This window comes from Phlebotomus papatasi, chromosome 2, assembly GCF_024763615.1.
Source record: "Phlebotomus papatasi isolate M1 chromosome 2, Ppap_2.1, whole genome shotgun sequence".
Classification (NCBI taxonomy): Eukaryota; Metazoa; Arthropoda; class Insecta; order Diptera; family Psychodidae; genus Phlebotomus; species Phlebotomus papatasi.
In genome coordinates, this window is record NC_077223.1 from 61,978,685 (window position 1) to 61,992,849 (window position 14,165).

The 14,165-nt window shown below is 38.0% G+C and overlaps 1 protein-coding gene across 1 annotated transcript; it reads right to left on the reverse strand.

The window, feature by feature from the left end:
* Nucleotides 1-589: 589 nt before the first annotated feature.
* Nucleotides 590-14,143, reverse strand: LOC129801997 (WD repeat-containing protein 19). Its single transcript, XM_055847526.1, has 6 exons — nucleotides 13,995-14,143; nucleotides 6,436-7,154; nucleotides 5,358-6,380; nucleotides 4,605-5,282; nucleotides 1,712-2,795; nucleotides 590-1,193 (listed from the first exon to the last, which is right to left on the reverse strand). Exons 1-6 carry the CDS (start codon nucleotides 14,068-14,070, stop codon nucleotides 724-726), a joined length of 4,050 nt encoding a protein of 1,349 aa, XP_055703501.1. The 5' UTR covers nucleotides 14,071-14,143; the 3' UTR covers nucleotides 590-723.
* Between the last annotated feature and the right edge of the window lie 22 nt (nucleotides 14,144-14,165).

Here is a 14,165-nt window from a genome sequence, read left to right on the forward strand (position 1 = left end):
GAAAGGAAAAACCATTAGAGACAAGGCAAAATACTACTCCTTGAGTGCATTTAAATGAATTTTCACAGGAAAGAAAATTAGGGGAAAATTACTAAAATTGAGAAATGAAAATCTTCTCTCAATTCTACAAATTTTCTTGGTGCGCAATAAAAGGCAGAAAATTTTATGTGTCTAAAAAAGTGAATATATTCTTTAGAGATGTTACCAATAAAATATTCTCATTTTGAGTGTTAAGCACCCAACCAGGAAGAATCAGCCACAAGAAATGAGACTCACTTTTCACGCTGTTAATTGTGAAGGGAAGAAGCCACTTTGGCTGTGTCTAATTGCAACCATTTCGAATACAATCACTTTTAATCGCTTTCAACCGTCTTCCATGGCAGATGAAGGGAGAGTTTTCTCAATTTCCGCTCAGATAAAAAATTATTTTACGATTTCATTGCCGAGAAAAGCGAGGGATGACTCCTCTCCCCTTCAATAGGCAAGGAAAAATTACGTCCTGAAGAGGTTTGGATTTGAAAAGGTGAGAGTAAATGGGTGATAAGAATTTCTAACGTTCTGAACGAGGTTTATTCCAAGAAAAAACTCATTAGTTTGACAAATAATTTATTGTTTCTTCATGCTCAAATAAAGATAATTAAATATTTCTGTTTTGTGGACGGAAAAGAACAACTGCACAAATTGCTTAAAAACTTTTACAAGTGGAGAGAACACATTTTTAAATTAAGTGGACAAATACAAGGATACATCGTCAATGTCTTTCAGTTTGTTGGAATCCACATTTTCTCCGCACATTGGGCAAGAATTTGTGGCATCAAACACCCTAACCATTGCCTCTTTAACCCCCGGAAAGTCACATTCCGGACACGCTACAACATCCTCGGACACCAAATGCTGCCCAGTTGCTATGCAGATGGGTAGGGTGGTCTTGCACTGATGACAAGTAGTCTCCATGGCCAGCAATTGTACTCCACAGGCAGCACAGGGAGTCATTTCGAGAGTTGCCTCATCGGACAACTCCTTGATACCCCGTGGAGCCTTCCTGACAATTCCTTCCACTTTCCGCGAATACTTCTCATCAATCTGACTTCGATACTCCGGACGCATCAAAGTCGAGGCGAACGTAAAGGCCGATGCCCGAAGACCAGCTCGATGGCATTCGATAACGGTGGACGTTAGAATTTGCACCACATCTAAATCGCATTACGACACAACAAAATTTCCAGAATTTCAAAAAAAACTTCCAAAATTTCATGAATATTTCCAAAATTTCATAACCTTCTCCAAAATTTCTTGAAAATATCTAAAATTTCACTGAAATTTCCAAAATTTCTTGAAAACATCCAAAATTTCATTGAAATTTCCAAAATTTCGTGAAAATTTCCAATTTAAGGTTTTGAAATTTTATGGCGCTGGCACACCTTTTCAATTTAGTGAAATTCAATCGATTGAAATTTTACCTCTTACTCTTTCAAACTGAAATCAGATATAGCTGCCTCTTTCTGTCAAATGAAAATTGAAATTTCAATTTCATTTTCAATTTCAATTTTAAATTTCATTTGACAGAAAGGGACAGCTTTATCTGACCTCAGTTTGAAAGAGTAAGCGGTAAATTTTCAATCGATTGAATTTCACTCAATTGAAAAGGTGTGCCAGCATCATTACTATCAGTTTAAATGCAACAAACAAAATTTCATTAATTTTCACTTACGTGAAGGAAATTGTGAAATGTTAGTGGCTACTTGAACTAACAGTTTAGCTGCCTGAAGATGATCTCCAAGCTGAACGTGAATTCTCACAAGGATGTATCGATGAAGAAGAACTAAACTAGTTTTCATGTCCGCCATGACACTCAAACCATTTCTTTTTAGTTCTTGATACATCGAAAACAGAAGATTATGGGCACTTCTGTACTTCCCAGCCAATTGTTCTTGATTTGCAATAATAACTGCTGCTTTTGCAGCCTCCCGAAACTCTCTTTTGGCCATATACAGCCGAAAAAGGAGTTTTGGATCTTTCGGAACCCCATCGGATTCACCCAAGAGGAACTCAATAAGTTGAGTCGTGAGTTGATCATCATTTGCAGATGCCACACAATCAATAGCCAGAGAAAGAGCAACATTCTCCTCATTACTAAAAGCTGAAGCTTTCAGAAGGTGCTTCAGAGCTTTGGAATACATCTTGGCTAGGAAGTAGTATTTTCCACTGAGTAGAGTATACTTCTCAGTTTCAAAATGCTGTGCCAAGACCAAGAAATCTTCAGACTTAGCACCATCATATTGCTCAAGGAGTTCTCCAAACTCCCTTACTTTGTTCCTTCTTTCAGCCAAGGAAAATGCTTCCTGTACTGATCCACACAGGATCAAGTACTGAATTGCAGACTCTGTGTCCCCAATTTGCTGATAAAACCTTGCCAGCATCTTGGCAGCCTCAACTGATCGGGTTTCCAAGACAATTTCCGAAGCCGCATGGGGATCACTCAGCTGTTCAATATATATCCTGACCACACTGTCAAGATCCCCAGCTGCAATGTATCCCCTAATGGCATCTTGGAATTTCCCATCAGCCTCTCGAGCTTTGGCATAAGCTGCATGCAGCTTCAAACTTGTCACTCTGCTCAATAACTCATCCACCTTCACCCAATTCTTCAGCTGAATGTACAATCCACAGCAACTGTCCCAATTTCTAGCCTTCTCAAATAACATCGCAGCATCAGACAACTGCCCCAGACTCTCCAGAGACTCCCCGCAGTCATTCAGCAAGTGCCTCTCACCCAACTCCAACGCCAGTTGAATCTGCAACCAGCCGGAGGAGATCATCAGTCTCCCACGCAATTTCACGCTTAACCACTCCCAGGAAATAAATTAATTTTTTTCGTCCTTTCTTTCTCTCTTTCACTCTCTCTCTCGCTCTCTATGACACAATTTCACACATAATTGCTTTTTATTTCGTTTTCTCTCATTCACAATTCTGCGAATGAGGTCAGCATTTTTGTACTCCGCGACAAAACGCATGCCGAAAAGTTAAAACATCGAGAAAAATAAGTAGAGCAAGGGATAATGATTTCCTTAAAGTCTTCTGTGTAAAAACTAATTAAAAGGACATATTGTAATTTCACATAATTGTACTAACATTGTCAAACGAAAAACTTAAAATATATCGAACTGAAAATAATGGTACCTTAATAATCAATTTGAAAAACAAAGAATATGCAAGTCATCACAATAACATTGCAGTACTGATTAAAAGAACAAACGAATATTATGCTAAACATTGAAAATAGAAAAAAAATATAGAATCGATTTTTATTTAATTTTTAAGACTGAGGAGAAAAGGAAGGATACGTGTTCCTAAAATTTAACATATTAGAATAAATCAGAGATCTGAGGTTGAAAGAGTTGTGAATGTTAGAAATAGCGCCAATTTTTTTGACATTTGGTGGCGCTAGTGGAAAGAAACTATATTTTTCGATGAAATTCGATGTATTTGGGTTTGACACAAAAGGAGAAAAAAAGGTGGAAGACTAAATTGGCACAAAGTGGAAAAGTTCTGAGTTTTATTTAATAGCGGCATAAAGCATAACATCTTTCCTTCAATTCCGATCTCTGAACAGCCTAGATTACTGTTGGACCTTTGTAAACTCAGACCAGAGCATGACGAAAGACTGGGTAACCAATACCGGCCACAAACTTAAGACTGTTGAATAAGGGATATGGTCCTTCTAGAGAGAGATTTGCAAGAAACTAACTGTTAGGGTTTACCTATGATCGAAAGAATGAAAGCATGAGATCCTGAAACTCAAGTACTTCCGTGAGAATTATGTCAAGAGATATACCTGAGAAATTGAGCATTAAAAGAATGAGTTCCAATGTGACTATTCTTTTGAAGGATAATTCATATGTTTTACCTGTGAAATATATATTGGGTTAGAGATGCGGCGAGAAAGAACAATTTTTGATGTTTTCTCCTTTCTATATATTTCATTTCACTCTTTAACAATTAATCTACAAAATAAAGTAAGATAGGATGCGTTCTGACGAACGATTTAGATGATATTTTGAGAAATTTCTCGATTTGGCCAGAAACGATGTTGCGCGTGTCGCGGTGTAGAAGGCAGAGAGCCAGAGAAAGACAATTCTTGACAGCATAAGATGTGAAGCTAGCTACAGGTCCGAAATTCCCGTTGGTGTCGCTGCCTTTGATGAGGAGGCAGTGGCGCCAACACTAGCAACTACTCTTCGTAAAAAGTGGAATTCTTACGAAAACTCGGAAGAAGCCTAGGATACGACTGACATCACGGTAACAACTCAAGGTACGTACGAAGGACCTACGACTTGCTTCATGGAACCTAATGAAAGCCAGTACGCGCGTTCGTCTGAATTGATATATATTTGTTGATATACCGTGAAGCCTTTAGCGTTGTGCTGTCGATAATAATTCATACAACTAAATAGTGTAAAACTTGACAAAACAACCAACAACGTAGCACTAGAACTGCACACATGTGCGTGCAACCAACACAAGAACAAAGAAAGAGAAAAACTTCCATTTTTCATACATCAGGTCATCAGGTACTCAATCGAATTTATAAAAGAGAAACTTACCCCTCTTCGGAAATCTCTGTTTTTGATGGAAGTCCTCGCAATTCCAGCTCTGCAGAGATTTACATGTTCCTGTGAATGATTACCATTCTGCAGTGCCTTCTCGTAATGAGCTAAGGCCTCTGCATGAGATCCACCAAATTCCAACTGTCCTGCATATTCCCTTGATATCCCAGGAACACTTTCTGGATCAATATTTTCGGCCAACGCCATAGCTTCTTCCCATTGAAGGAGATCCCTACACAGTTCAAGAGCCTCCCTGGGTGCAATACTTCGCGCAAAGTGTCTCTTTGCCTCATCTGCCATATCAAGCAGTTGGGCACATCTACCAGCTAGAAAACTACGATCTTCAATTACCAGTAACTCTTCCAGAGCGAACACCATGGCTGGGAAGCAGACACGTCTGAAAACCCGAATAGCAAATGCCACTTCTAGATCTGCCAAAGCGGCTTTTGCTAACCTCAACCACTGTTCACGATCATTTAAGTCACAACAAATGTCCCAAGCTGCTGCAAATTTCCTGAGACGTAGAACATTCTGCAAACGATCTTCGGATTCTGGAGCAACGCGATGTGTACTTAGAGTGAGGGTAGAAAGACCTCCACCAGCAACACCCAAGTTTAGTTCTCCATCGAAAAGTAAGAGTGGTGTTTGATCTGGTAACAGGCGAGTCTCGCCAACCTAGGAATCGTATGTAATCTTAGAAATAACTTCAAGCACTGCTATACTTCAATTTTAAAGGAAAGGTAAACTGACCTTAATGACATGAGCCTTGGACACCGAATGCCTAACGTGAACGTAGGTAATTGCAAGCTTATTTCCGCAAGCCACAAAGACTTGTGGTTGCAGGCAATCCCACAAAACAGTCAAGCACTGCTTAGGAAACTCAGGTATTTGCAGCATGTCCTCAGACATTGGCGAATACAAGAACCCAGCATCGTGATCATCTATCACCACAACACGAGTTCCATCTGCGTCTGCATAGAGACTTCTGATTCCAACAGCATGTCTAAATGTCACCGACCTACCCCACTGTTCTAGAGAAAAGTGCACAATAGCACCCAAGTCCGTAGCGAAAGCAAAAAAATCACCAACTAAAGAAATGCTTGTTATTACAGCATCCTGCATTCCTGTTATGTCATCGGGAAACTGCTTAGGATCCCGACGTTCAGTATTTTCACTGGGGGTACTCTCGATCGGATGTAGCAAAGCATGGCGACCACAGAGCACAGCACAAAAGTCTGCAGTTAAACGAACATCTTTAACTTCAGACATATACTCCCGATCACCAAGCAACAATGCTCCATCGCGAAGTGAGCGTCCAAGATCATAAAACCACACGTGATTGTTCATTCCACAAACTAAGTGTTGTGGTCCTAGTCCAATAAATGAAGGCTCTACTTCGAGATTTACTACGGCTGGAGCAGTGCGGATTCTCTCGGGATTGCAACTGAAGATAGTAACTTCAGCTAAACTGCTCAGCAGTGCAACCCGAGGCGCACACACAGCACTAAGCGAATGCAACTGCGTCACAAAGACACAGAGACCACCTTGAGCTGTTGCAACAGCCAGAAGCTGACCATCAGTACTCCAATCGATACCACGAGCTGCAGTATGATCAGGGAGCTGAAGAATCTTAGCAGTCTCCTGAAGATTACTCATAGCGTGCACTTTGATGCTGTTGTCACCACATGAAGCCACCATTCTAAGGACAGGACTTACCGCAAGACCAGTTAGGGTATCTCGGTGATTCTTAACTTGCCACAGTTCCTGTCCAACCTAAAGAAGGGCACAACTTGAGCTGCTACTTTGTTGTTCTCTACAATTAACCTACCTCGCGTGGATGAGTTGATATAGCAACAACGTGACCCAGAGAGAAACCCAACAGGATGTAACCATCACCAAACCACTTATGCTGCAACAGAGATCCATATCTCTGCTGGAAACCTAATTCTGTGGGAGAATCAGGCTCCGGCAGATGATAAAGATACAGCGTCCTCTTTCCCAGGATCACACTGATGGTGTTCTCTCCCGGTACGCGTTCGTCTGTCTTCATTTCAGCAAAATGCATATCACTCGGCAGGTCTCTTAACTGAACCACTCTCAGTGAATCTCCTTCATCGTTGCTTAAAGAAAGAGTCTTATCATCACTTCCCAGTGCAAGGATATTTTCCTTCGACCAAACTCCACAAGAAATTCTCTTGGCATGCTTCCCCAAAACAGGAATTCTCCTTGTAGTTTGATTACTGTAGATTGCCAAATTTCCACGAGTCGTACCAACTGCAACAACCTGACCCTGTTTAGCCCACATGATGCATGTAGGAGTGTCCCTCAAACCAATATCAACCAGTTGCTTCTTTTGCGTATTTGCATCCCAAAGCAACAACTGAGATGTTCCCAGACAAATAACGCCTAGAATATCTCCATCAGCATCCCAACCAAAGCCGCAGCAGAGTCCTTGAAGGACTATGCGATGTTGCATCTGGCCTTGACGATTGAAGATGGCAATGGTGCCGTCACTGCCAGTTGTGGCAAGCAAGACACCGGAACCGCCTAAAAACGTTTAAAATTGCTCAATGCAATTTTGACGATTTCGGCATTATACCGAAGTAATTTTCTTTTATTAACTCTTATTAAATTGATATAAAATCACAAAATTTAACTCACGGGAGTTATTTGTGGGGTTGTGTCTTATTTCTTAAACTAAATTTAAAGTTTTTGAGATATTTTAAAAGCAGAAAAGAGATGATAATGTTAAAATTCGTCATAAAATTAAAGAAAATATCAACATATTACACGAAACCACGTATAACGATACAATTTCACTATATGCCTATCTAAAAGTGAGGAAATCTAAAGAAATTTCTAAGTTGGAAATGATTCCAAATTACCCCACTATACCTATACCTTATTTGAAACACTTTATAGGTTTGAGATTTTTTGTATAAAAAATTAAAGTAATTATTTTATTTGGTATTGTTTAAATCAGAGGTGTGCAAGAAACCGTTGAAACCGAATTAACGTCAAATGAAACATGTACGTCAATGGTCAAAACGTTACTATAACAAACTTATTTTGACGTTAATTCGGTTTTAACGGTTTCTTGCACACCTTTGGTTTAAATAAAACAGCTTGACATTTTAAAATTTGTATACAGAATATCCTGATTTTTGTACGCACATATGAACGGAGTGAACGGATGTCGTCGGAAGTACTAAAGCATTTTTTTGCAAAATTTAAGCAATTTTATGTTTACATATTTCAGGGGCTTTAAGGGTTCAGAATATTAAACAATACCATCCTATTCTCTATTTCCACCTTCATGAGGTGAGTCATGCAACTTTTTTCTATATGACAATATCATATCGTTAAATGGCAAATTTAAATTTTTTTAAGTGGTAATCTCGGAAGAATTAGTCGAATATCAGTCACTAAGAGCTTAACACAGCTCTTTCCAATGGCCACTCGATATACTCACTGACCTTTAATATTTTTCTGCTGCCGAATTTACCATAAAAATTTGACATATGACACAGAATCCCCTTACTAGACTCCAGTTGAGACTTTCGTTTACAGATTGACGGAAGATCTGGCGGAAGATCTTGGCGATCTGAACTAAATTTCTCAGACTTCGGCGGAAAACATTCAGGAGAAAAGCACATTATATATGATTTTCATTAATGCAGATTACGAATTTTTTAACATAACCCCACAATTGACATTTTGAATCCAAACGTCGTCGTTCGAATTTGAGACATTCAGATTTGAGAGACTCTACTGTGTGAAGTTTAGACAATTTAAAAATTAATTTAAGGGATCATTGTATTGAAAAAACTGACGTTAGGGAAATTTACTAGAAGTTCCGGTTCCCTTCTAGTAATTTAAGGGATTTGGCATCAGGTGGCAACCGCGTACCATAACGTAGAAATTGTCGACAAAAAATCGAAATTTTGAAAAAAGGAAGGTATTATAGGGAAACGTACTCTCCCTTCAAACGTGCATGCCTACGAATAATGTGAATTTCTTCTACTTAAGAGATTTACACATGATTATTACAGAATTATCAATAATTGATGATAAGCTAACCAATATTTAATAGAAATGTATAAGTTTCTTACGAAAACTAAAAGTAAATTCATATTATTCGAAGGCATGAACGTTCGAAGGGAGAGTACTTTCCCCTACTGCTCTCTGTGTTGCGGAGTTTGAGCAGTAAAAAAATCAAAGTCTCATTTTTTATGTATATGCTGTTTTAATGTGTTCCATATTTTTCTACATTTGCATTTACATTTAATAAAGTACACATAATTTTTCGTATTTATCATGAATCATTAAAGTTTTTGTGACGGTAGTAGGGTGCAGCCTGCACCGTCTAGCCGTCGGTCGGAAGCGATCCTGCAAAAGAAAAGTCTCGTTTTGCAGGAGCACTTGTCATCGGCATACACAATACCTGTCGAACTAATTTCCATAGGCAAGGAAAGGGGTTGCCTTCTAATTTCCACCAAGCCAGTAGATCATAAACTTCCTCATCTATGTGACGATAAATAAAATATTCCTCCCGTATACTACAGGAAGACGTGCAGTGGCTAGAGCCAGAGACAGGAGTATTTTCCTTTTTTTAAATTAATTTAAGCCCATCTCTTTCAATGGCCACTGTGGCTCTGTCTATATCCTCCTCTTGCTCCTGCACATTCGTCGAAACCCAAAAAGCAATATATTAATAAGAATAATACTATACTAATACAGACAACATACCGCATCATTTATGATTTCAGTGTTGGATGATCCTTTCCATTTGGATTATAAAATCCATGGAGGAGACATTCTTTTCGGCAAGGCATAAGGAAATCTCGTTTAGATTGTGCATATGAAATATTTATTAGTTATTTGTTATTAGATATTTTTTAGCTGAGATTCTTTACTATCTGAACTTTTGTGGTCCTAGGTGAAATCCGACCACGTCAGATCGGGCCCAAATTTTAGATGTACACCTTTTGACACTCATAGATCACGAAAATCATGTGTGCTAAAAATCGATTTTCGTAGACATCCGTCCAGTCCGCGTCCGGAGTACAAACGCTTCTGGAGAGAGAACGGAAAGAGATATCGACAAGCGGTTTTCGGCAAAGGTTAAATGTCGATAGGTAGCTAGAAGTTGATGATGTCGGAACCTCCCCCCTTCCGCTATTTTGGAATACCCCCAAATTTTGTTTTCTCAATAAGCCCCTATGGCATCAATCGGGCTCAAATTTTAGTATGTTATAGCTGGGCCTAAGAGCTTTCGATCGATACTAAACTTAACCCCCTCCGACCCCCTGATCCGAGCTAGATGGGGTCAGAAATTCAATTTTCAAATGGCCATAACTCCGCTTCTAATTATCGAAATTTGAAAAATTTTGGTATTTTTGAAAGCTCTCGTGGAGTACTACAACCCTTATGACACGACAATTTCATCCGATTAAATCGAAGGTTCGATTAATCGAAAAATCGATTTTCGATTAATCGATTTCAAATATTTCGAAAACTAGACGATGCTTTTTCTTTAAATTTTAGTATGTTGTAGCTGAGGTCGAGACCTTTCCAACGGTGGATTGCACTCCTCTCTCGATATTCCCTGACCCGAGCTATAATCGAAAATGTCTTGACTTGACTGCATTTTCAGTGTTTATGATACGTTTTCGATGAAATTTTGTTATATATTGTATCTGAGATCGAGATATTTCTAATGATGGGTCCCATCCGTCTCTACCCCAACCCACTGTACCCCGACCCTTACTATATCCTTATGGACCGGACTCTATCTCTAACGTTTATTAACCAATGAACTTTTTTTTCTTTTGTTCGTCTTCCCCAATCAGACTATTTAAAATAGAAAATGACCAGTGATAAGCCCAGATAAGCTTATGGTAGCTGAGATTCTTTACAGGTGACCTCGAAATGCGTGCAACTCAAGGTGCTTGCAACTCGGAATGCGTGAAAATTCGATTGTTAGTTGTATTTTGGGGGTAAAGAATCGCGTCGAGCCAATTTTATCCATTTCGATGGCGGAGAACAGTTTACTCGATGCGATTTTTTACCCCCAAAATTCAACTCACAATCGAATTTTAACGCATTTCGAGTTGCAAGCACCTCGAGTTGCACGCATTTCGATGTCACCTGTAAAGAATCTCAGCTACCAAAAGCTTATCTGGGCTCATCACTGGTTTTTCGATTTCAATATCAATTCTATCAATAAATTCCTATTAAGTGTTATCTTTAATGTTTTACAAGACTTAATAAATTACTTCAAATATTTAAAAGTTCAAAATCGGAATCTTGCAAAAACAAAACGTTTATATTTATGAATCCTATTAAAGTAAATACTAGAAGAATTAAAAATAGGAAAATAAAAAAAATCAAGGATACTATGAAATAGGGGGAGGTGGGGCTACATTGATATTGGATTTTTTTACCTACAGTGCCAGCTTTGTAATCCGGATGATTGGGAGACAATATGACAGATGTACGCTTCGTAATCCGGATGGATTTTTTTGAATTTGTTCAACGTCTCGCAAATATAATACAAGTTTTTTTTTGTAGAATTAGAATAAAAGTTTTAAAAAAGATTAAAAAGACATAATTAGAGAATTCTGTGCTATCATACCTCATTTATTAAACAAAAACATCACAGGATAATTCATTTTCATTACTTAACACACATGCATACATGATCTCAAGATCATTTGAAATGTAACCATCGATAACTCGTCCGGATTACGGCGAAACGGATTAGAGAGCCGGCACTGTATTTCTAAATGGAGCTGGTCCTTTCAAGAATTTTGTTTAGATTCACAATTCTTTTGTCTAACCAAATTACATCATGTTACAACCCAATTTCTTTAGGAATATGCGAAAAGCGTGTATCAATGTAGCCCCACAGCTTAAAGTAGCCCACCTCCCCTTAATTTTACCTTCTATTAAACCTTTTCCATCACACTGATTTTTTACAGTTCACCAGACATTCACTTTTGTCATTATATTTCTTGTGACAGCCATTACGGTCGCCGGTATTTTGTGCTAAAAAGCAGTTTTCGTCGAGGGCGAGTTTTTAAATTTGAAATTTAAATAGTGAAAGTATATAGATACAGTAGACTCTCTCAAATTCGGGCATATGGGACCGAAATGTCAGCCGAATTAAACAGAAATTCGGGCGACAAACTTTTTGAAATGCAACAATTTTTTATTCATGTGCATATAGATATTGAGTTTATACACTCATATATAACGTAAATTACATGAAAATCCCTCAATAATGCAAAATCACATCAAAACTAAGACAAACCATGCCAAATTTGAGAATATTTGATTCATTTGATAATCATAATCAAACTTGAAAAATGACAACAAACTTTTTTCAAATGTAACCGTTGCCCGAATTAAAAAGTAGCCCGATCTTAACTCTTTCGCGTCTTTAGGGTCATATATGACCCGGGGGAAAAAGTTTCTTTTTGGCTATTTACATTAATTGAAATCTAACTGGAGTCTTGAGAAAATGAGCCAAGAATCTTACATCCTTCTATTATGATGTCGTGCACGAACAGATAGATTTCAATTAATGTAAATACCCAAAAAAAACTTTTTTTCCCCGAGTCATGGCATTACCCTAAAGACGCGAAAGAGTTAAAAGAGCCGAATTTGCGAGAGTCTACTGTACAGTAGAGTCTTTCAAATCTGAATCTCTTAAATTCGAATGCCGTTTGGATTCAAAATGTCAATTGTGAGGTTATGTTAGAAAGTTCGTAATCTAGGTGAATGAAAATCGTATATATGTGCTTCTTCTTGAATGTTTACATACATTGTTATCGTTTAAAATGAAAAGGAAGTATGTTACCACAAAAACTTGCGAGAAAGTACGAGAATTTGATTTAAAGTAAAATTTAATCTCACACAAATTTCGTTAGTTTTGAAAAAATCGTTCGAATTTGGGAGGTGAGAAATGTCAAAAATACCCCCCCGAGCGTTCGAATTTAGGAGACTCTACTGTACAAGCCTATAGTCCCCGGCGAGTGGACTTCAATGTTGAAGCGAATTTCCAACTTTCACAAACAAATGCGTATGGGAATTCTTCTGCACTCGTGACCGTTACACGTTACCGTTACTCCTCAGGTGGGCCTCTCAACGAAGCGCGGAGGAAGCCAGATTCGTGGTATGGCATCCTCCTCGGAAATGGAAATTTCTCTGCGTTTTCGAACGTTAGTCCCTTGACACATCTGAGGAGTAGCCGAGAGACGGCTTAACGTATATAGTTATATTTGAAATAATGGTTAAACTACATTTCCAACATTTTCCATTAAGCCGTCTCTCGGCTTAAGTCGTAAGTATGTCTAGGGGGTTACGCGAAATAACTGGGGATTATTTCTCTTTTGGAAGTTACTGATCCCTGTGGAGGGATGAATATACTAGATTCGTGTCTAAATAACTTTTTCCGATCGACTCTGTGAGCTGAGTAAAAGGAGCTGGATTCAAATAGCTGCATACAGTAGGCTCTCTCTCAATCGGGAATATGGGGCAAAATATCATCCGGTTTAGCGATAGAATTTAGCGTCAAAGCCTTTGTAGGAAGAACTACAGCGAATTTGAGCGAATTAGCTTCATAATTAAGTGTGTTAATTAATCAACAAAATTTGTCACCCGATTGAAAAAGAGCCGATTGAGTGAGAGTCTACTGCAGAGGTGTGCAAGAAACCGTTGAAACCGAATTAACGTCAAAATAAGTTTGTTGTAGTAGCGTTTTGACCATTGACGTACATGTTTCATTTGACGTTAATTCGGTTTCAACGGTTTCTTGCACACCTCTGGTCTACTGTATAAAAAAGAGAACTTGCCATGGAGGTGATTGTAATTAATAAGTTTCTTTTTTTGGAGATTCGAGCAACTTACAGAGTCACAAATGCTGTGATTCCTTTAGTACTGTGGTGGCAATGGTGTAATTTTACGCTTCTGCACGTAAAAGTATTGTTATGTACTGTACAAATATTGCTTACCGGTTTCCAAGTAATTTAAGCATTTTTCTTTCACAAGTTCTGTATCGTTACATATATTTTTTCTCGTTTTACGCATTTATTACCAACTCTTTTCTGCTTTTTTTTAGTTTTTAATTTATAAATATAAGAAAAATCTGGTAAATTTGTAAAATGACAAAAAAAGAGAAATTATTTTTTTTTGTTTAAAAATATGTAAAATAAGTAATTTCCTGGATAATTTGCATAACATTCAATTTAAAAACTTAATTTTATTAAATTTATAAAGCAATTTATAAGTTAATCTTAAGAAAATAATGTAAAACGTGGAATTTTATTGAGTACGAAAACTCTAATGAAAAATGATGAATTAATGCAATTTTACGGTACTCACCAGTCTGCCACACAAAATAGAGATCTCCCTGACCATGTGGGTCTTCATGTCTGAAGATTATCTTATCACTGGACATGGTTTTTCACTGGTTTAAATCTCACAAAAATTCACATGAAAACAGCATCACGAAAACTGCGTGTTTTGTTTGTGTAGCAATTGACGTTTCCATGG

Excerpts from the sequence above, each read along its gene's own strand:
- LOC129801997 (XM_055847526.1), bottom strand. The coding sequence starts at position 14,070 with ATGTCCAGTGATAAGATAATCTTCAGACATGAAGACCCACATGGTCAG. Across the intron at positions 6,381-6,435 it reads TATCAACTCATCCACGCGAG|GTTGGACAGGAACTGTGGCA; the intron begins GTAGGTTAATTG and ends GCCCTTCTTTAG. Across the intron at positions 5,283-5,357 it reads CCAAGGCTCATGTCATTAAG|GTTGGCGAGACTCGCCTGTT; the intron begins GTCAGTTTACCT and ends TACGATTCCTAG.